Below are 24,097 nucleotides of genomic sequence, written 5' to 3'. Positions count from 1 at the left end.
CTGCCTGTCTGGAGATGACACATGAAAGTAATCTACCATCAAAAACATTGGAGTTACAGGTATAAGAAGAGGGGTGACTGCAAAAGAGGTGAAGCTGGATTTTGGAGGTTGGGGGTGGTGGTGAAGTTGAACAAGAATTGCAATAATTCTCCTAGAAAAGACTAGTTCTGTCATGATTTAGGGTGCCTCAATATTTGACACCAAATATGTTTACATAAATCCAGAGCAAAGAAGAAATCAGTAGGAGAAAGCAATGACATATGTGATGAAGCAGGCATAGTCAAAACAAAATCTAATAGTCTCCTCTGTAGATTGTTATCCCATTATCCCATTATGTATCATCTGTACAGCAAAAGAGATGCAAAAAAAGAAAAGCAGGACTAACAAGTTTCCTGAAACACCCCCAGATATCCCAAACTGGCAAGATGCCACTTGGCAACAGCTAGTGTCCAGGACAGGAGAAAACGAAGAGCCAACAGGAAGGAGTCACCGGAGTAGCCGCAGGGGGCACTGAGATACTCCAGAACCAAATGGGACGAGCTTGAGACTTGCTATAGCAGTTTAATTCCTAGATATCTTTTGGGCAACAGAAATATCTGAGATTCAGAAGTTGCTGAGGGAAACACTGCTGTTCTGCTCCTCCCCTCTCTGCTCCCAGTGCAACTGCCACAAGAAGTAATGGCCTTCTGAAATCTTTTCATGTCACAGGTGCAATTTTGAGAGAAGGACATTCTGACGGAAAAAACGTTCGAAAACCTGTTATAAGGGATGAGGGAGAAATTAGGAGGAACAACACACATTTAGAAAAGGACAGACTTGCAACAGATACATATAAGGCTGTAACAAAACAGAGGGAAGAAAGAAATATGGTAAATATTCTGCAGCGCAGACAAGCAGCCCTAGAGATGTACCAGAACAAATACGGAGGCAGAAATTAATACATGTAGCTCACAGAGATCCACATTAGGAATGGTATTACAAGCAAGATTACTTCCATCAAAGCCAGCCCCTGGAGACCTTCTTAGGCTAGTGTTTGTCCTCAACACCTGCTCTTAGGGTCTCTTACAAAGTAGGACACCTTCTTTTACCACACCAGTTTCACTTCTGCTTGCTCTTTCATGAGAAAGAAATGAAATAGAGGCAGATGACAACGATTGGAAGCAGCCCCTGAGCCTTAACCCCCCATTTAGAAGCTTCAGGGGAAAGTTTCAAATGAGTTCACGTGTCATTTTCTGAAGTCCGCTGGATGTCTACGAAGGGGGCTATACTAGCACATGAAAAAGTTGAAAATGGAAATCTTCCAACATCTAATTTTCTATGAGTTCTAGCAAAGTAGTGCAAAAACTCGTAGTGTCCATTTGCAAGGATCTGCACAAAATTTCTCTTTACTTTCAGTTCACACTAATTTCTGCCTATAGAGTGCCAACTTCAAAAACAAATTACAAGACAGTGACAATGCACTTCTTTTTCTTTAGTTTCCTCTTAAAGCAACAAAGCGCATACAATTTGTCCTTAGATACTTCTGTGGAGGGTGCTACTAACTTTCATCAAACGTGAATTCAGAAATCCTCACCGAGGTAGGGAAAGCTATCAATGCATTTCTGCGCTAGGAAGATGCAGAGGACAACGGCCTTCCCAGGCTTACAGAGCAGGCTCGTGACAGTGACAGGCACACAGCACAGGTGTCCTGGCTCATCACCTTCTACCTGAAGCACAGAAAGCTTTTCCTCGGAGAACATCCTTCTTTTTGCTAGCAAATCAGCTCAGGTTTGTACTTGGTCTAGCCCCAGATTAACTGAAACTTAGCAGACCTTCCTACGGATCCAGAAATTAACATTCACTTTGTCATGAAACCCTGAGCCAAATGCCACGCTGGGAAAAAAGGTTTTTGCTCCAAAAATCACGTGGAATGTGTTGATTCTCCCAAAGGCAAGTGGTTTCTTTAGATAACTGAACAGCACAGATTTCTAGTCTGTTATCACAAATAGAAGTGACTTAATATGTTCAACTTCTGTCCAAAAGAGATGCAGTTCAGTACACACATGCGGCCTATCCAACTGCCAATGAAGTCTGTGGAACATCTCCCAGCGACTTCAGTGAGAGGGGGTTGGGACCTGGCAGATATTTTCCAACGTTTTTATGTTGGAAAAAAAATATTCCACTATTCTGGATTTTAATATGAAGGTGCTTCTCTTTTGTGCATTGACCTCAGTTTCACTTTGCCATGTTAGTCCATTTTCAAAAGTATCCATGCACGTGCTTGCACTCTTCCAAATCTAGGAGTCCTAGGATCACATCTCAATGGAGCACAAACAGTTTTATTATCACTATCAATAACTATAGCTATACAACCAATAATTTTGGTAAAAATCAAACCTTCTTCTCCAAAGTATAGCTTTTTAAAATCACAGAAACCAGAAATATGTTTCTCTGTCCAACACACAGGCTGAATGACTTACCTGATGTTTCCTCTGAAGCGTGGCATGTAAAATAAACTAGTGGAGAGAAGACTTTATAGATTATCAGATCAGATTGCTTAAATTCTTACTTGAGCTTTTCTTCCTGCTTAGCCTTGGACACTTGCTGCTTTACCAAGCCGCTTCGCCAAGTGCCTGCCAGAGATCCTGTGAGCAAGGAGGGCTGCAACTGAGACACCAGGAAGACGTTCCTGTTTACAGCATCACACAATATTACCAGAGCTAACCAGCTGCTGAAGTGATGTCACAAATTTAGCTTTTTTCCTCCCATATTTGCAAGTTATTTGCAGGTGTATTTTTTATAAATTTGCTTGTTAATCCAAATCATACAGTAAATTGCTTTTGCCAATACTTCAGCTAATACATACCACAAAGTACAGTTCCTGGGTGCTTGTGAATTGAATGACAAGGCTTTGGAGGTGCACTGTGCAATGTCACTAAGACCCCCCTCTACCATCTGGTTGGAGAAATCCAACACCCAAAGAGGTTTGACACACCAAAATATAAGATAAAAGAAAAAACCCTTCACGGGAAGCAACTGCAAAATGACTCTGATACCATCGGCTTCTAACTTTTATCCAGATATGCAGAGTTTGTTTGAATTAGCGTATAGGCAAATGCATTCAGTGCAACTGTGGAAATGGTAGGGCATCAGGAATTCAAGCACCTGACTTCCACTGCTTCCAGCACAGCAGTGGCACTTGGGAGAAAGCTCGTAGTCAAATAGAAATACAGTATCTGCAGTAAAATACATACAAAATTACTGGAAGAGTAATTGCTTTTGCTATAAATGCTCTTTTTAAAGTTTTCTCTAGCATAGAAGTCCCTCCAAAAAAAAAAAAAAAGAATAAAATTACTACATGCGAATTTATTCAAAGCCAATAGATTCAGTATAATGAAATCCTCCTAAGTAAATATCTGATAAAGAAGCAAATGCTTAGCACTTGACCCCAGGAGCTGGGATTTCTCGACACACAGCTCTAATGCAAAACAGCAGGAACCTCAGAACTGTTGGCACAGAGGAGTCAAGCAAGGAAAATCTGGAACAAAGGGCTCGGCTCCTCGGAGGCGCAGAGGCAGATGGCACACAGAGCCGAGCAGGGACCTGGGCTCAAACAGCAGCTCACCCCTCGGTGCCCAAGCTGAGTGAAGCTAGGGGGGTGACCAGAAGACATTCCTCCTTCTCTGCAGAGGACTCTGTGAAAGCCCCTCCAACTCACACACCATAGTGAACATTGCACCCAGCCTTTGCCAAGAGCTGCAAGAGACCCACTGAAATTGCAAGTGTCTAGCATGTCTCCCCCCCCTCCTTTTTTTTTTATCCCCTGTTGCCCTAGATGTAAGTAGTAGTGTGCTTTGGTTATTCCTGCACAGTCTGATGCTCCTTGTGAGGAGAACTTTCTAGTCTGTCAAACAAGAGAGGAAAAGAAGGTACAATTCCACTGTGCCAAAGGAAGTTCAGGCCTGTGATGCTTAAACCTTTCCCAGAGCATTACTTCTCTGTTACCGGACATCTCACAGCTCAATAGCTGAAGGGCTTTGGCGCCTTACAAGGCTACCTACTCTGCCATTCAGTGGGTACCCCTGTCCTTAGGACGGGATTCTCTCCGCCCAGGATTGTCCTGCCTCTCCACTGCATGGTCTATCACTGCTCATGAGGCAGTCAAAGAACACAAGAGTGCTGTCGATTAGGGACAATTTGCAGGGTGGTAAACCCTGCTCTGGCAGGAGTAACTGAAACCACAGACCAAAATCTTACCTACAGTGAAAGAAAGTGGTCTCAGTATGATATGTCACGGAAGATAGTCTGTCTTTGAGCATGAATGAAAAACCGCTCTAAATTCATGCTCTCTCTATACACGGCACTTCGTTTAATTGCCCAGCACAGCCTCTTGGACGAGCATATGGAAAGTTTTCCCATGAAAAATGACACTACTCAAAGTCTTTTCTAGCTAGAAACCACTCAACAGTATCTATCAGTACTGACATCTGGAACACAAGCTTCAAAGCAGCTAATCTACAATTTTAGCTTGGACTAGTTTCCTCTAGACACTGGTATCCAGAGAAGACTGTCACTATTCCAGGAAGCAGAATCACTAGAAAAGAAAAGGTAGAGAAGAAACCCATACAGCTGTTCTGGAGAGCACTGCTGCCACTCCATGCATCGACTCTCCCAGTGATCTGAGCCATCAGTCACTTCTACTGCAAACCTTCCTCCAGGCTCCTCTGTGGAAACATCCACACTGATGCTCCTGCCTGTGAACGCCGGTACCTATCGCGTCTCCCTCCATACAACCCCACGCGGGACACGTGGGATGGCGTGCTCCTGCAGTGTGGAAGGGCCGCTCTGCCAAGGACCACATATGTGTCTCTCCTGCAGCACCTAGACCTGCCAAAGCTGTGTTAAGATCACTGATGACCCATTCCTGGGCCTCCCACCTTACTGGGCTTTGAAGGCAATAGATACTGCAACTTGTTCATAAACAACCACCGAAGCAAACCCCTGGCTAGGTCTCAGGCTGGAAAAGAGCTGAAGTTTTAGCCTGAATAAAGACTGTTCGTCTTTCAGTTAAAAAAAAAAAAAAAAAAAAAAAGTTGACTGTCTCTTTGAAACAGGAGCTACAAAGAAGGATGGAGAAAACCACCAGAAACTAGAAAGGCACAGCAAGGCAGGCTGTCTCTCTCAAGTGACTACCTGCCTAACCTTTCCCCAGCGCCACCAGAACGGGAGCAAGTATCAGAGATCGCATCCCCCGCCCCCTCAAACGCTGCCCTCGGGCACCGGGCAGGACTGGGGGCAGCAAGGGAGCCAGCGTTGCGTCAGGCTGCGCCGGGGAAGCGCGGCTCCCACCTCCTCTTGGCGGAAACCACCGGCGCGAGCTTTGACGCCCACGAGCTGCCAGAGGGACGGCTGGGGAAGCGGCCGCGGGGCGCGGGAGGCGCACGCCCAGCCCCTCCGCAGCAGCCAAGCCTGCGGCCTGCCTGCCTGCGAGGGCGGCATCTCTCCTGCGCGCCTGTCCGAGAGTGCGTTGGTGCAGCTGTAGATGACCTCCAGCGCCCAGCCCAGGCTTCTCAGCTGCACTAATTAATTGCTCGAGGAGCTCCCATCGTCTCACCGTGACGCAGAGCGAGCGGGCGCTCCTCCAGTCACTGCCGCAGTCACATCACCTGCTCTGTCTCAAGGACCTACTAAGGCTGGTCTCCCCCTCTCTCCCTTTCACGTGCACCCCGCACCCTTGCTCCATCTTTGCAGACGATAGTTGTGCAGAATCGGATCACACTGAGACTTCAGAAGCTAATGCTTCCTCAGTTGTCATCACTTCCCCATCCCTGTAACCCCCAAAATTAACAGGAGCATCAAGCGACCTGCAGGGCTTCAAACCACACAAACAACAGGCTTGGGGCACAGCTGGTTTCTTATGCTGGTATCCCCTTACACTGCTCCATTTGGCATTTACACCTGCCAGGAACACACATAAGAACCTTCTTCATAGCACACAGCTTCCCACAAATTATTTTTTTACTAAATTCAGAGTGCTCACCCCTGCCATGCCCATACAAATCTTGTGGCAACAAACAGGAAGAATACTGCTAAAATAAAAAAATAACCCCTCAAAAAAATCCTGTTGCAATAGGCACCTGGAAGGATTGAGTAACTCCATTATACTCCACATTTCCCTGTGAATCCTTTCTGCAATACAAGGCCCATAGCAGTGGCTCCACTACTCTTTCCTGTCCATAGAGCGAACATCTGGGATAACTGTGATCCTATAGGCTAAAAGCATATGGTATCCTGCTAACAACATTCCTGGGGATGTCCACAAACAACAAAAAGATATGTAGAAATGATTCCACAGCCCAATCATATGTGACACTGTCAACAGCACGGTCCAGAAATTGCATGCAAGGCTGATAGACAGGCACCCTGTGTAACACAGTCACAAAATACAGCTTTTTTTTTTTTTTTCCCCTTCTTTTTTAAGAATCTGGGCAGTAACTGTCTTTTATTTAAATGTTGATACTCTAATTTCCAGAACTTGCCTTCAAAGTAAAATGAAGTAGACTGCTGATCATTTTTAAAGGTGAACCAACATTAATTCAAACTTGGCAGTAACTGAAATCACTCCCACCGTAAAGTCTATGTGGAATGAACAGGCACCTTTCAGGCAGAAACTGGCTTGAGGTCACCCGCATCGCTATAGGCACAGTCACAGCTGGGGCTATGCGCTGTAGCACACCTTCTACATAAATAGGTATCTTTTGCCAACAAGAATAGTTGTAACTCGCATTGGATATCAGCATATGTTTTAGAAATGAATCATATTGTAACCAATATGTTAGGAAGACAGGCCAGACTTGTGAAAGAGTGGGGCCAGGAGATGGTTTCTGCTAGCACCGTGCTTTCAGTTTGAGGTTTGCAGTGAAGTTGTCAAATCTACAGCTGTGATGAAAAATCCTTTCTTAATACCATTTTTCAATAGCAGAAGTCTGATTCCTTATCCCTTTGCATTAGCAGAGAGGCAAAGCCTAAAAGTGCCTGAGAACTGCAATTCCCTGCCCTCCTTGGGGATATTGCAGGTCAAGGTGGAAGTACAATGGCAAGGAAGTTTGCCCTGATGCTGCTTGTGCTTTGTGGGTAAGCAGAGACCATCGAGTCCCTGGGCTGTCATTCTGGCATCTTTCATGATCACTAAGTTTTCTTTTAAAAGAAAAAGAAGGTTATATTAAAAAGTTAGTGGACGATCCAAACGCCTGGGTGAAAATTCAGAGCAAGGTTAAGGATATTTTTTACAGCTGCACTAGAGGTGAATGAACACCCGAGCGTTTTGATTTCCTGCCTGGTTTCAATAAATGTTGCACTCCCAGGCACCCAAGGGACTGCTGTGGTTTGTCAAAACCAATTAATTTTCTTCCTCAGAATGCTTCAGGCACCTCAAAATGTCGTTTGAGAGCTAGCACACATCTAAGGAGGAGGGAAAGCTAGCAATCATCTACTGCTCAGGCTGCAGAGCCCAGCATCAGCAACACAGGTCTCCAAACTCTCACTCACCAACAGCAACGGCAAGGCGTATCACCTGGCCATGGGAGGAAGCTGCGGGCAGATTCAAAGAGAAAGCACCACGTTTTATAAGCCCTATGAATACAAACAAGGAGATGACAATTGCAAAACATGCCAGAAATAGGTTTCCTAAGGGAGAATTCAAAGCTGAGAGTTTGTCTTTCTCACTTGTATTTCCTAGGATCCATCACTCCATAATGACAAATGTAGTAATGAGCCAGAAGTGACAAACTGAACGGTTGTGTTAATAAAGATCCACTGGGAGATGTTTGGAGCATAAGCCTTGGAGTCAGGATTCACAGGTTCTCTTCCCAGCCCCCCAGACTCTCAGAGAGTAAAGGATTTCCCCAGTCTGAGCCTCAATTTACCTATTTCCTGTGTATGGACCGTAATGTTTTTCTATTCTTCTGTATTGGGGAATAAGAGCAAACTTGTAAGTAATTTTAATAATCAGCCATGAAATGCACTAGATTTAAGCACAGTATTATTATGATGTGATTTCATTTTCAATGAAGACCAAAACACTGACAGTTTAAGAACATACTGGAGCTATCATTTATCCTTAGAATCAGGCATATGCCGTACTGATGCTATGAATACATCAGATGTCAAACAATGTTGTGTGAAAAGTAGCCATCCTTTTCTCTCTGCAAAAGGCAGAGACAGGGAAGAAAATGTTTCTCTTCCTGTACACTAACTCTCTGCAAAGGGGGCACAGGAGAAAAGACATTTTGCAGTTTGTACATTTTGTCTTGAGCAACTGCAGGTCATACACCATCGCTAAGAGCTGGAAACAGAAGCAGCAGCTGATGTTCCTGACAAAGGCTAAGGTAAGGCCCACCCTACTCACAAGGCCAAAGGGATCAGGGAACCAAAGCTCCTTTGAAGATCCCAGGTCTCATCTTAGGTCCAGTGCTGCACCTGAGACCACTGGACCCAAACAAACAGAAAGACAGAGCTCCCACAATTAAAGCTAACCAGCATGTTGAGCAGTGAAGTGAGTTTTGCAGTGTAATAAATCTTCAGAAGAACCAGGAATAAATCCTGCTTTCTCTCTTTCTTTTCACCAACCATACTATCTTCAATGATCTACTTGTTTTTAAGAGTAACCCAGCATTTACCATTGCGATCTTCTTTGTTCGAGTCATATAAATCCCCTGCTGCCTCCTCCTTCTCTATTTACCTGGCCTTACAGTCACAGCAGGGAACTGAAAATCTGCTTCCTTCTTTTCTAGCTACAAGGAAAGGCTTTGCTTGGGCATCCAAGAGATAAGAACTAACACAACTTTTTAAGCATCCCCAGAGCAGCTTCTCCGCCATGTATGATCATCCAGATCCTGCCACCAGTCCAAGACACGGCACCCGGGTATTTAGGGAACTGCCTCATTAGAAACGGCCATGCCTCTACTACACAGCGTTCCTTCTTTTCACAGGCAAATGCTCAAATTTCATTCAGACAGGATTTTTCTCAGCATTCTTATTTGCTGTTTAATATTTATACCATGGCAAGTGCCCAAAAGGCAGGACTCTACTAGTTTTGGTAAGCGCTGAACTGACACACAGTAAACCTGTCCTTGGCTTTGGGTGCTTTCAGGTGTGAAAGGTTGGTTAGGAAAGGAAAAAAAGAGACAAGACAACTTGAAGACCAGTGAATAAATGAATCAAAAGGACCAGACACAAATACAAATCCCCAAAAACAAAACAGAGAAACCCTCCAAAATATCAAAAGAAAGAGGAGATGCTCCACTTACGTCAGCTGGTGTTGATCAGCGCAAGAGAGCAACAGAAGAGAGAAAAGAATCCATAACTATTAGCATCATCGTCCTGCTACATCTCCTCAGCCTGCTCATCTTCCTTTCTCTCTTCATTCCCTCTGCTTGGACATGACTTCTCAGACTCTGGAAGGGCCTGGCTAATCCCTAGGACTGGAGGGGGCTTTTTCTCCAGCTCACTGTATGCAGCATCATTGAAGTTTGCCTCGGTCACCTCATTGGAGGTGACCAAAATCTAGTCTCCTCCCAAAAGGCAGTTCCTCCTGAAAGCAGAGCCCTCTATTTCAGCAAGGCAACAACAAACCACAGCTTTAACAATACCATATATCTCAGCCTTTGAGAAAAGCTGTCTGATTAAGTAGATCACCTTGACTTCAACAAGGAAGAGAAGGCTGACCTGATGTCAGACTCTCTCTCTCTCCCCCCCCCCCCCCCCAAAGTAATATTTTAACTCGAGGAAATAAGTATCTCTAAAATCAGCAGAATCACTGCAGGCCAGTAGGTCAGCATGGCTGGGTGTTTGAAATAAGGGGCCCATTCAGGCTATTCACATCAGATGTCAGAGGTGCTCCATCGTAATGGGAGACAGTAAATATGCTCACTTAACATGCAAGTTTGCAGCTGCAGTTTACCAGGCTTAAGCCACACTAGAAGAAAAACAAACAGTGCTTTGAGAAGTCACCTCTCCTGTATTCTTTGTATTATTCCCATGTCATCTTACATTTCTACACACAGAACCATAGAGAAATGAAGTATCTCACTGCTTCCTCCACACAATAACCCTGAGTATCTGAAGCCAGTTTCCTCCTTTGAAGTTCCCAGAAGGACTGCACATATTAGCACAGGCAGTAAGTAACAGGCTCCTCCATAGTCCAGTATCTTAAAGTGACTGATCAGCTGAAAGAGAAGCAGGATTCAGTAGTGTCTGATACCAAGTTTTGGATTGACAAACCTACCAGGAAGGGAAATGGCAAACTCTGCAGCCTGCAGGATCACAAGTTGTAGGAGAAATTACTTATAGCCTATATGCGATATCTAAAGTCTGAAGCTATGATAGAACATATTTTCTATTATTTTGACTCTTAACCAAAGATGCAACTCTATCACTGATCATCAGCTCCACTCAAAGGATAATAGATCTTGGGCTGTATCAATTCCCCTGAGAACGTAAAGGAAAAGGACCATCTGGAGAGAATAATAAAACAATCAACTTTCCATTAAAGAATAATCTATGTATGTTTTTAAGGAGGCAAACTTTAATGATCTCCACCTAATTATTCATCTTGCATTCTGGTAGGGTTGCTTTGGATCTTGTTTTGTTTTTAAACACAGTCGGAAGGTAATGTTTTAACCTGGAACTAATGCGAGGACCATCTCCCTCAGGCAGGGGCAAGACATTGGGGCTGAATGAGATTTCCAGAAACATTAACCAGGGTCTCATCGTTGTCAGGGGTTCACATGGCTGTGTAAACGCAACACCATCAACTGTAACAGTTCTGCTGAATATTCACGAGACTCCTACATACGTGGTTGTTGACTGGTTTCGTACATCAGCTACAGGTTTTGGACACAAAGTGCAGAGCAGTGCACTCAGGAGATATATGCACCTGAACATCAGTCTGTTGAATGCTGGGCTCGTTTAACTTGTCACTGACAGCAATATAAATCAGAAATGACTCCATAAAACTCAATGGCAATCCCCTCCGATTTTGCTAAGTCACCAAGTAGCTGCAAATGCATTATCTTTACAGAGTAATTCTGTAAAGTGAAAAGGTTCAAAGCAAGAGCTTTAGGGACTGTTACTATGCCCGTTACCCCTCTAAACGCATATCCCCAGGTCTCAGCCTATGCTAGCTGCGTACATGCTGGAGAACACCCCAGGCTGCATCTCAGATTTGTTACGCAGCCTTGGTCAACTTAACCACCTGCCTCAGTTTCTCAATGAATAATACTAATGAGCTCATATGTGCGCACACCTTCAGTTCGTATCAGCTTACACAGTGCTTTCCAGCCAAGGGTCTCAAACATTTGGCAAGGACCAAATATAGCTTAAACTAAAATTAACGAGGACATAAATACCACAAGTCAACCACTTAGATCATTTCTTTAGAAAACCTACGTGGGATTCACAGCTTTCCAGCCTGTTAACTCACACACTAAAGAAGAGCTGGCAAATAGTGAGACAGTGGCCAGGCAATTGTTCGCTACTATTTATTGACTGAGATCAGGCTCTGTGACACAGGGCAGGCATTTTAGCCTCAGGCTTCCAGCCTGCTCTTCCCCCACGACTGTAAAAGCCTGTTTTTCTCTGCTACAATATTTTGTGTGTGTGTGTATACATGTATGTATATGTATATGTATGTATATATGTTCCTGATCTCTCAAAGAAGGGCTCCTGCATCTGCCAAGCAACCCAGGCTGCAGGTTGCACAGGGAGAAGGGCTCTGGTGCAAGATCGGCACTACCCACTGGAAGGGATTTAGCAAAGGGTGCTAACGTCACACACTGAGCAGCCACATGCAGCTATAAATTATTCATACACATTACTCTAATTATGCAAATGTACTAAAAGCTGGAGCATATGTTTCCCTGACATCTTCCAGTACGGATGTAATGTGGCTCTAGTGGAGAGGAAGGGTGAAGAGTAAGACGATGGGTGTAGAGGGGACTGACAATGGGAGACACTGGCCCGTCCAAAGGGCGACGGAGGATCTCCCTTCTCCAACGATGCTGCTGCAAGGATAAGGACATTAAAATGCTCCTGCTTGATAATATATTGTTGGCTTTGCACTCAGTGCTGAACAGAGTGCTGAGGCTGCTGAACGGCCCAGGCAGATTAAAATAAACCCAAGCAGTTTGGAACAGGAATGTGTTTATCTGGCATCACACACTTCCTCTTATCAAACATGAGGAGCAGAGGAGGGCAAAGTGATGGTGTGCGGAAGCAGGCTGTGTGCATATTGGTAGGAGAGGGGGAGGGAAAGCAGGGAGAAGAAGAACAGTAAGGATCAAATAGATAATGCATAAGCTTGAGAACTAAGAGCGTGGAGCTAGGCATCACCTTACTGGGATATATAGTCCATACTCCTGGCTAGCCCCCCAGGCAGGCACTAGCTGTCAGAAAACGCAATTCGGCCCTCTTTCTCTTCTGCAGCAGTTGGGAAGGAGCAGGAAATTCAGCACTGCTGTAGTATAAGCAGCTGGCTGTGCATGTTGCCCAAGCTTTTGGCTCAAGCTCCTCCTCTCTGCTCTGGCTAATGCAGTGCAGTCACTGGGAGTCACTTACCTCCCACTTCGGAGGGCTCAGGCTGGAGGCTGCCTCCTCAGAAGGGAAAGACAGGGTTCGCTCTGTTACTGAGAGCTTTCAAGTCCAATCTGTGGATTTTGGTACTAGACTGAGCATCAGAAGATGAGCATCCTATTCCCAACTCTGCCATTAGCCTCACATATCTAAGGACCGCATCACTGCCCTTCTCGAAATGCCTTGTCTGTCTGATGTGGCGAGACAAAGCCCACTGGAATTACAAGCACTCCTTAGTGAGTTTGTGTAGAGCTCAGCGCAGGGGAGCTCTGAATCTCTGCCAACCAACACCGTTCATTTAAAATACCATGGACACTCTTGAAGTCTTCCATCCTTACCAAATGATCAGAAGAGTGCTTCTAATACCCAAAGAAAACAAAACTGAGCAAATCAAACATTATGTAATTCTAAGACTAGTTGGAAGATCTAGTCTATGTTTCTATGCCAGTAGTTACCCAAGATCAAAACAGCTAAACAGAAAACCTTGGCAACTTTGTATAAAAGCATATCTTATCTGCTAGTGTTGTCATTAAAAAGAACCTCTAGCTCTTCATGAGTGATCTCATACGGGCTGCACTCACCTAGCCGTGTGAAACACTCGGTATTGCAGAGACACCATCAGAGGAGCAGAGCCAGCCACGGCAGTAATGTTCTAGATGGATGCCATGTCCCTTCAGCTCTTCAGACCCAAGTTCAAAACTCTGCTAGTATACCCATACAGATACACAAACTACATCTATACATACACATTTTTCGCATTCTTGTTCATGCATGGCTCGGCCATGCAGTTTTTTGCCTATGGCTGCCTCAACGCAAGGATGGCCATGCTTAGAAAATACGGTGGAGCATCAGAGAAGCAGCATTGAGTAGAAGGGACAGACAGGCTGCAGCTGGTGTTATGAAGCAGACAAAGGGGGGGATGTCCACACAGATCCCAGTCACTCTGCCCTTGGCCCCGGGCAGCAGGATTTGTCCTGGACTTTCAGAAAAGACCATATGAAGGGACAGCAGCTCTTCCTGCCAGGCAGGGAGGCCAAATTGGCAAAACAAAGCTGAGAAAACAGCACAAGATAACAAGCAAGAATAAAAGGTAGAGAAATGAAAATCCACTGAAGTAAAGTAAGATGTGGATTACAAGGACAGAGTCCAACCACTCCTGCTCGACACGTTCAGTAAAGCCCTTGAGTGTAGCAGGCTGCATCCCAAGAGCCACTGCGTGAGGCTCTGCATCACCTGGGCTCAGACTACCTTTCTGTGCGGTAGCACATGTTAAGGAGGCCGAAGCACAGCTCATGTGGAGGCTCGCCGGCTGCCCAGCTCTGCCAGCAAGCTGCTCACCACTCCTCACCCAGGGCTCAGGTTCGGCACCACCTGGGCCTTTATGGACAGGGTGTTTCCTCATCACCATGAGGAAGCAAGGCCAGCAATACTCTTATCTACCAGGCCAGACCACAAGCAGATGAAGCAGATCTAGACATTACCACTCACTTCCCTCGATATCCTATAGTGGGAAGGAGGGTGCAAAACCAGCTTGCCACACTTGAAAGTGGACTGTCAGCTCTCTTTGTCTGAACCTCTAGAAGCAGAGGGAGACTCGGCATCAGCACAGCTCTGCTCCCCACCCTGCCCCTGCCAAAGCCTTTCTGCCTGACTACCAGGGAAGCGATATGCAACACCTCTGGGCAAGTCTTTGTGCCCATCACTGGAACAGGCCTCAGGAAAGACAGCCAAAGAAAACCAGTCAGTGCAGAAAAGGAGTTCAGCACTTGTGTAGCTTCGGAGTTTCCCCATCTCGTTCTGAAGGCTTTGGTTTCTTCAGTAATTTTCAGCAGAGAAACAAGCCCATTAGCAGGTGGCTACAGACAGAAGGTGCTGGAGTAGGAGGACATGGTCTGAGCAGCCAGCTGTTCACTTCAGGAACAAGATGAGACCAATCTCAGGCCAGCTATCTAGCAAAGGAGATTTAATGCAACATATAGCATGAGCTGCTCAGCGAGGCCCCGAACCGCAGCCCTACGCATGGTGCTGCTGCAGCCTGGCCCCGCCGTGACCGCTGCCTGGATGGCGTGCCACCACAGCCAGACACCCTGGTAGGTCCGCACATGGCTGTACCAGCATACGAAAGGGGAAGGAGTTGGCAGAGTTCCTGTCTCAGACCTGGGGGACAGATTTGCAAGCAGGTGCATCAGAGAAGTTGGCTAACAGCAGCAATGCTGAGGCTCACACCCAACACCGGCCTGACAAACACCTGATCTGCACCCTCCCGGTTTACCAAACCCCCTCCTGGTTTACCAAACCCTTGCTCTCTTGAGCACAGCTTCCTCCTCATGGTGGGCTTTGCAACATGAAGAAACTGTCTAGGCTGGAAAACAACAAACTCATTCATTTTTGACTAAAGTCAACAACTTTAACGCCTGCCAAAGCTTTGGAAGAAACAGAAATTCAGAGAACTGTAGCAGGAAATGTTAGCAACAAACATTTTTTGCTCTGTAAAGTGATGAAGAGTCCAGTTTGGCAATGGAGAAATATCCCAAAGTCACTAACGGGGGAAAAAAAAGAAAAAAGATACAAGTCAGGGAGTTTTTTGGGGTTCCACATATTGTTGTTCCAGTCAGAGTTAAATTAGTAAGGATTTATACTCTTCATTTCTGGTATTCCATGAGGGGGATGGAGAGGAAAAGCAACATGCCCCAATCTCTCAGAGTGCTGGGATTTGTTTTTAGAGCTGTGCTTGGAACAACCAGCCAGCAAACATGCCACACAAGCACACAGAGGGCCGAATGCTGACTTCACTGGGCCCAGAATCAACTCACAAAGGCAGAGTTCCTCCTACAGCCCCCAACCTGCAAGCATTCGGACATACAAATAGCCCCACCACAGCCAGGAGGACATACTGTGACATTTACACATGTTTTCAAGGTCTGGACTTCAAGAGAGAAGTAAGGCGGTAGCTCAGAGCTGAAAGGCATGGTATCCCCTTGCATCCCTGACAGCCTCTCCTCCTCCTCTCTGAATGCTACAGAAAAATGCTCTCCTCCAGCAAAAAAGCATCCGAATGGTGTAAGCTTGGAGAGTCTTCCCTGGGGAAGCATATGAGATGACTACATGTTCAATCTGCAAGAGAGGTGGGAAGCAGGGACATCTGACATTTAGCATCCCAACTCTAGGAAATGACTTAAGAGTTAAAATAAAAATCATTCTTGGGTGGGCAGCACTCCAGCAAGATAAAATATTCAGCACCATTATGTTCCCGGACACCGTATTTCTGACAATAAATTTCATGCCTCATATGCCACAACTGTTATGCGATTTCAGTCAATAACCAAAGAACAGGTCCACATCCTTTCACAGCAACCCCAGAAAAAAAATTAATAAATATACCTGAGAAACCTGAGGAGGGTATTTTTCTTATTGTTATTTACTGGTATGTCACTGTGACAGTCAGGCATGAATTGAAAAAGGGAAGAACCATTTCTGGCACAGCACCATCCCCAGCACTTACTCTATTCGTAAACCCATGCAAGACAGCAGCGGTCCAACCCATGGCGTGAACGGCAGACTCCACTCAGTTCAGGAGGGCTGCTTTTGTCGTCTGCGACACTGGAGCACTCTTCCCATCTCCAATATCATTCGCATAGGAGCTGCACTACAGCGCCTACTACAAGCCCCCGCTACGCCAGGGACTCTGGGGACATTTAGCATGTCTCAAGCTAAGACAGCAAGCCCAAAAAGAAAACATGAGCACGTACCTGGCTAAAATCAGGCTCTACCACCAGGATCAAATTACCCCATGTTTCTTTATCCTTCCTGTCCCACAGGGAACTATTCCTGCTTGGCAGTAAGCCTTTAACACCCAGGGGATGCTAGATGGATGTTTCAAGTGAAGATGGCTTTCCCTTCTCCCCTGTGCCTGCTCCTGATGGGTCAGGTGGCACTACACTTTGGGAGCTGGCACTGGACTCTAGCGCCTTCACCCTGGTTACAAACCAGCATGACATCAGCTAAAAAGTCCAAATTATACCGAGGCAGAACCCTTTACAGAAAAGGAAACGCAGACTGAATCCCAACCTTAGGAGTTAGTCACCACCTTCAAAGTTTCCACCCTGGTAGCAACAGAATATGCAATTGCTTTTTTCCTAAATTCATGTCTCAGAGTGGGTTACAGTCCTACTTTGAGATTAAACAGCTTCCACACTGCAACCCAGATGTGCCTGTGTGCAACTAGGATGACTCCCAGCAAATACAGCTCTTAACCGTCCAGGATCAAGCACTCTATGTAAGCAGAGATTTCATACCTGTGAAGCCATGCTAGCTTGCACTGGCAAGTGATGTGGTCTTTAAGAGAAGTGTCATTCACTTTAAAGTCTGTTTAAGTATCGAGATTGAATTCCATATTCCAAGTGCCTCCCGTGGTGATCCACAGACAGCCTCTGCTCGTCTTTATTGATGTTTTAACAACTGAATACTGCACTTTTCACTAGCTTATCTCTGGCTTCAGGTGTTTTGTGCATTCACCAGATATAATAATAGTGCACAGATCCCTCCCTTCCTTCACTAGTACATTCCCAAACAGACTTCCAAAACCTACAATCCTTCTGTAGTCAGTTTATCGTGTATTAATCCATTGAAGTGATGCAGTGTATGCTGCCAGAAGAATTAAGCAGAAAAAGTGGGAAGCACTCTTACCTGTAATTGACTGACTGGCCAATAGAAGTCAAGCGCTGGCAAATTGGATGTGTAATTTCTATTTAAATATGGCATTAAAAAGAGTGACGTGATATACCTATTTAACATGCAAAGGACCAAAATCAAAGCTAATAAGAATAAATTGTAAGAGAGGACATGTGGGAAGTTCAGTAGGTTTTTTTTTTTTAAATGTGCTCTTCTAAAGAGTAAGCTGTCTGTTGTCCCTACGCACTGCCTGGAAAACTTACACCCAAGGGTCTAAGACCTTGCTGACATGCAAAGTTGCATTGCATAAACACACAGATACAATTAAAAATATTTGGTAAAACCAAACTGGTGTGGATGCTTTTTATGCTGCACATCAAGTTCGTACCAATTTTAGTTAAATTGGAATGAATGTAAGTAAAACCCAGATTAATTATTCTGAAGCTCAAATATGGATTTGAATGAATGGTTGAACTTTGAACAGTTTTGCAACTCTTCAATTAAACTCGTTTTAAAATGCACTTAAAAGAAAATAGTGCTGCTTCTGTCTTTAAACAATGGATTACAACCAACAGCATAAAACATGAACAATTCTGTTGAAGCCAACACAGTTACATTGGTGTAAGTAAGACAAATAAGAGACCCATAAATCATTGACATCTAAGAAGAAAATTCCACTGCCACGTGAAAATACAAATACACTCCATACTTCTTTCTAAGGCTGGGGCAACATACTTACCATGCTGCAGAAGCCCATCGTCTTTAGAATTAAAACACCACAACCCTAATTTCAAATTCTTCCATTTCAAAGCAGTTAGTCAGTGCAACGGTGTTGGGAAGCAGAAAACAGGGAGGGTCTTAAAGATCCTTCGATCCACAAAGCTAATAAACCATCATAAAGCCTTTCTCCAGCTGCCCTGACCCAACACAATGTTATTGCTGCCAGGAAAAGAGGGAGAGGTGGCCTCTATAGCCTGTTGTACCTCGGCCTCTTGGTAAAGCCAGGAAGCAAGAGGCCACCGACAGCACCAGTAACACGGTTTTGTTTGTGGCACTTCGAAACAGAAGCCAAACAAGAATGACAGTTTTACGTACGATTTGCATTTAAAACCTCAGAACTTGTAACAACTAGTCATGTTATGCTTTGAACCACCTTCAGTCCCTGCAAGAACGGTTAGTTGAATTTAAGATGCATTTAGTGTGTCATATAGGAAAAAAATCCATAGGTACATGCTCAGATGGCAGTGACATGCAGCCCTAAAGAAAGGGACAGACAGATACAAAACAGACGCACTCTCACACACTCCATAAATGCATCAAATTGACTAGCAACCAGGAGCAGAAGAAGCCATGATCCTGCACAGAGAGCTGAGGAAGTGACTTATTACAAGTATTTCCGTAGATGGGGATTTCTGTAGATGGGAACATTCATTGCCACGAGGAAGGCAACACAGGCAAAGGAAAGACAGCTTACCCCTCTGAGCTGCTGGACTCCACCAAATATCCTCATCACTCCATCAATCTCCTGCTCCAGCCTTCTGGCCCAGTACTGCATACTGCAAGAGAGACAGAGAGAGAGAGAGAAAGAGAGAAAGGAAAGAGAAAGACAGAGTCAGAGCCCTGACACTTAGTAGATATGCAAGATAACTGAAGGGAGAGGGAGGAAATCGGTGCCCTCAGCTAAGTTTACTGCTCTGTTCCTGCAGCGCCTGGTGCGGGCAGAACACCAAGCACACACGGCTTCTGCGACTGACAGCTGGGGCACAGTGTAAACTGTAAGACTTCAAAATCTATGCACGAGGTGCCACAGAGAAAAGGTATAACAAAAATTGCAAAGTGCATTTTTTTCTCTTAACTAATTATCTACTGTTGCTGCTTATATTTGGCCAGAGTGCTTAGCCAAGGCCGAGGCGCTGTGCTGCCTGGCTTCTGCTGCGGGAAACAGCTTATTGCTTCTGCGCGGCATCTTGGCAGGGAGCAAACGAACAGCCACGGCAGGATCAGAGGTGCCTGCCCTACCATGGCAACACAGCACATTGCGACACGCTGTCAGGTATTGCTGCAAGGCACCAAGAGAGACCTGGCCACAGCCAGCAGCCTAGCACAGGGCCACAGGTGCCCAAGGGCTCAGCTGCTCTGGACCTTAAGCTCAACTTGAGCCAAACACCAGTTCTGCCAGGTCTGCTGGGGCCAAAGCTGTTTCCTAGGGCAGCAGAAAGGGCCAGGAATTGCCACATGTAGCACACGGCATCTCCTTCATCCTGGTCCCTGTACAGCAAGGGATCTCACTGCCAGCCTTTCCAGCGGGCACAAAATACTCTCCGACATAAACAACCACACGGATTTTCACTTAGAGCAATAAGACCAAGTTGAAACAACAATAAGAACTCTTCTAAATCCGCAGAACTTGGTAACTCTCCTTTTAATGAGATTGCCAGACTCTGGCCCATGGCCATGCAAATGTCAGATCTCCCATCTGGCCTGGAAGAACTGCTAGATTGCCTCCAGCCCAGTTATTACCATAGTCGGAACATTTTCCAGCACCATTCATCTCTAAACACTATGCTGGAGACAGCGGGGCAGGAATAGCAAGAATAGGAGCTAAGGGAAGCTACGGGGCCCACAGCATGGCAAAGAGGATTACAGGGCTGTTGAAATAGGGAGGGAGGAGAACAGGTAGGGTTTTCACTTGGGTTCGGTCTGCAGAGTGATTTCCTGCTTTCTGCAGGCAGAAGTTCCCCAGATGGAGAAGGTACGGTCCCCAAGCGCCTGCCCTAAACCAGAGCAGCTCTCCCGGTAGTCAAGAAACTGAGGAACCCATCTAAGAAACATGACCACGGAGGACTCGGACTGAATGATACAGCACGGCCCCAAAATGGTGAATGCTGGGCACAAATATAAAGGCAGAGACGTGCCCGAGACCACCACCAACTTCCCACTGAGAGAGCTGGAGCATCACTTGGGAGGAGTGGGGAGACAAGAGACAGACAGAGAAAGGGACTGGCAGACGTGTGTTACACAGGCAAAAATCATGCCAGTTAATAACATATGAGGCTGGGGATGAAAACGAGATTTAATTGCACACACCAAATCTTCAGAATAAGTTATGCTGAAAAACTCCGTTTCCAACACAGGGATTTAACCTTCTCACAGAGGCAACGCTGCTTCTTCCCTGAGAGCTCTACTGGCGAGGAGGGGAAATTCAGGGAAGCAGATGGGTAAAGAAACCACCAAACCCACCTTTCTTCTGAAAAAAGGGAAAGCAAAGCCTTAGGGACCGTCAGCATAGAGTTGAAGGGTCACAAGTGACCCCTTCAGTCATATTTTATTTGCCATCAAAGGTTTATTCAGGTTGGCCAAGCTTACTCATAAAATTATTTCTGTTTAGAAAAATAATTACTGTTTTAAAATACCGAAGTCATGCGCTTTAAAATATGCTTTAAACCCCCAAAAGTGAAATCAATTTTTTTCCAGTTTGTCCAGTGAACAGGGGAGCTATGAATTACACGCCCACACTCAGCTGCAGGTCCAAGGAACCCTGTAAAGACTGTACGGAGCCAACACCTCTCCTTAGGTTCCAGCTACCTAAAGCATCTGCCTGTGCAGTGCCTGGATCAGCCCCCTCTAGCAACACCGACATCACAACAGGAAAAGAAAATTATAGTCCATCTCGACTTGCATCCATTAACTCTAAAAATTGCTCCTATTTTCAATGTATGGCCAAGCCTTCAGAGAGGATTAGTTTTACGGGAACACAGAGGCATCACTATTATTCTGTTTTTAAAGGCAATCAGGATACACGCAAGAAAGAGACACTGAGCACTCAGTGCCCTTTCGTAAAGGGCTTGGATTTTAAATTAAAACTTAAATAGTAGATCTGCTTGAAATTATTTTTTTAAATTTATTCCCCGCCCCCGCGAAGAAGAAACACTATTTTAGAGAAAAGCCATTGTATTTTTCAAGCATAAGCAGCAGCGGATTTTGCTTTTATTGCAAAACTCAACTCACTGCGGTGGGACAGCTCTGCCTGCCAGCCCCAGGTTAGATGTCACCCGACCCTCAACCTTACTGACCAGCAGCACTTCTCCAAGGCTGGGACGAGTCCCTAGGAGTACTGGTAAGTCTGGCAGTACAAGTTTTAAGTTTGCAAACTACCGAAAGAGTGTGTGCAGGGGGTACTTCTGCATAGCTGATACCAGATTTCCTAAATTAGATAAGCAATAGCAGAAGCAGCCTTTTTTGTCCCCTGGTGTAGTATGGCCATACAGTAGCTTTTGCCAGAAGCAGAAAACATTCTTTTTTCTAACTAGCACATCCTTTACCAACATCATACCATTGCAAAAGCCCCTGCGTACATCTGACCTAAGCTTATTCACCCATTACTGTATCACTGCAGCTTTAGTAACGTCAGTGACTGGAAATGCTCTGAGCAGGCCGCGTCCTGGAATTTGGAGTTTTCATCTCTCATTTGCCAAGGAAAAGAAAGGAAGGCGGGGGGGAAGAAAGGATAAAACCCATTATTATTCCATCTCAGTTGACCTTCTGCCTCTTGCTTCTCTCCCATGGCCACTGCACTTAACATTTTATGGAAGAAGACTATAGCAAGGATGAAAAGGGTACAGAAACTGATAGTCCATTATGTACATAGAGATTTCACTTTGAAGCGAGTCTCATACGGAAGCTGTAAGCAGTAAGACATGACAGTCGCTGCATTCCCGGGCCATTACCGCACGCCTCAGGTGGCGTTACAGGCTCGAGGAGCGGTAACTCCTCAAAACACGCAGCCTGGAGTGCCCTACTGCTCTTGTGAAATGGCATTTACAAATAAGGGAGAAAGAAAACAGCTGATGCAGGTGCTGGCGTGGATGCAATACTGCTCACAGAGAGCCACCAGCCCCCTTTAGGAGCAGCACGCTCAGCCGCTGCCTTAAATTGAGCATCACTTTAATGTCCTCTGTAATGAATTAACACAGGCAATGAGGAAACCTTTGAACTTGAGGCTTTAGGATCCCTTTCGGTGCCTGCGTAGCAACAAGCACCGCACGCGAGGCAGCCCGGCTATCTCACGGCCCCTCTTTAGCCGTGACATGCTCGGCCGATCCCAGCAACCCCATCATCTCGGCTGACCTTGCTCTGAGTAGGGGCCTCCAGAGGTCTCTTCCAACCTACGCTGCTTTACAACCGTCGTACGCGCAAGCGTGACTGCACACACATTCAGGATATACGTTAAAAACTGTGTTAAACAAGTGTTTGTTTCCTTCCCTTGTATATTTTATAACATCCTGTGCAACATGCAACAAGGGACATAAGCCATTTTTTGAAAAAACATCATTTATCATAGTGTCTCCAAAGAAAACTACAAAAATGTTAATTGATTTGATAATTTGCATATTTGATTTTTGTTAAAGATGAGATAAAATAGATTCAGAGCTTCAAAAATGTTTACTGTGATGAGCAGCACACGAGGAGACAAGCCACTGCTGCAGTCTCGCCCAGGAAGCGGAGGGTCTCCCCTGGGCCACTCCTGCTCAGGGGGCACCTCTGTCCGGCCACTGCCACAGTCATGGAAAGACTCACTTAGGCTTAGGACATGTTTCCTGCTTTAGATAAGCCAAGCGGTTCCAGAGACTTATGTGTGTCTACAGCAGCCTCTGGTCTGTGAGGCTTAGCCACTGCTCTAGCTGCCCCTGGGGCGTTGGAAGAAAATGAGAATTGCCTTGGAAGACAAGAGACAGGCTGTCCTTGGCCCACATCCTCCCACCCTTCTGCACACAGCAGATGGCACTCTGGAATACTGCTCCTCTGTACAGCAGCTCAAGGCATTCGCAGACGATCCACCAAAACAAGCCACGTACTGACAGCCTTGAACCGGCACTGCGAGACTGCGCCGCTGCAGCTCAGCCCGGGGTCCCTGCTCCTCACCAGCTCGGGGGACCTGCCAGCCACGGGCCACGGCGTGTCACAGACCGTGGTTACTAACCTAGAAGTGGGCAAGGCAGTTTCACGCAGAGGTGCCCGAGCTAGGCTGGAGACCAGAACCGCAGCAGCTGCGTTACGGGGCAGTCCACGCCGGCTAGCACGCTCTGCCGCTTCTCCCCAGCGACCCGCTGCCTCCGCGGGACACCATCCGGGGAGGTGCAGGCAACCCCTGCCTTCTCCTGCAGGGCACTGGGCAGCCCACAAACTACCGATGAACATTACTCTCACTGCAAGTTACCTCTTACAAAACCCCAGCGAAGAAGAAATTCAAGGGAAGAAAGTTAGCTACCTATATGCTTGAGTACTTGTGGGTGCTATTTTTTTTTTTAAGCTGCCTAAGGAAATTTCTTGTTTGGCTGTGGAAAAGAGAAGATGTTAAAAAAAGGAAGACTCACTCCTCTTCTCTTGCCACCTTGCTGGCCCCCGAAATAAGAGAAAAATTCACATGAACATGGAAGGACAAGGGGAAAAACTACTTGCTAAGTGGATACACTGCCCCAGAGCCTATGCAGAGAGTGTTTGGTGCAAGTGTCTACACTTCATGCAGCATGTTCAGCCAAGAATGCTTCACTCTTATTCATATGCTTTGGTTCAGTGCCCAAATATTGCTATTTAATAAGGTTATTAATTACTGTGTTGCCTAATTTTTGCTGTGCAGGAACTTCTTTTAATTGGCTTATTCCTTCAAGATCCTTAATCCTTTAACTATAAGGATACTGCATGTGTCTGTGTACATGTGTGTACGTATGCACTCATGCCCCTCTGAGTATTCTTCATTTCTTATATACCTAGGCTGTAAAGCCCCACATGAGCTAATATTTACATGTCAAGGAAAAAC

At 45.7% G+C, this 24,097-nt stretch overlaps 1 protein-coding gene across 1 annotated transcript in view; it reads right to left on the bottom strand.

Annotated features, from left to right (window-relative positions):
* CACNA2D2 (calcium voltage-gated channel auxiliary subunit alpha2delta 2) overlaps nucleotides 1-24,097 on the bottom strand; it is a 252,613-nt gene that overhangs the window by 209,490 nt on the left and 19,026 nt on the right. Inside the window, exon 2 of the mRNA XM_064518655.1 lies at nucleotides 18,755-18,836. Within this exon, the coding sequence (XP_064374725.1) occupies nucleotides 18,755-18,836 (82 nt within the window). The remainder of the gene's footprint in view (nucleotides 1-18,754; nucleotides 18,837-24,097) is intronic.

This window comes from Dromaius novaehollandiae, chromosome 12 (assembly GCF_036370855.1).
Source record: "Dromaius novaehollandiae isolate bDroNov1 chromosome 12, bDroNov1.hap1, whole genome shotgun sequence".
Taxonomy (NCBI): Eukaryota; Metazoa; Chordata; class Aves; order Casuariiformes; family Dromaiidae; genus Dromaius; species Dromaius novaehollandiae.
The sequence above is the reverse complement of the archived record's forward strand: the minus strand, read 5'-3'. Positions and strand labels throughout refer to the sequence as shown.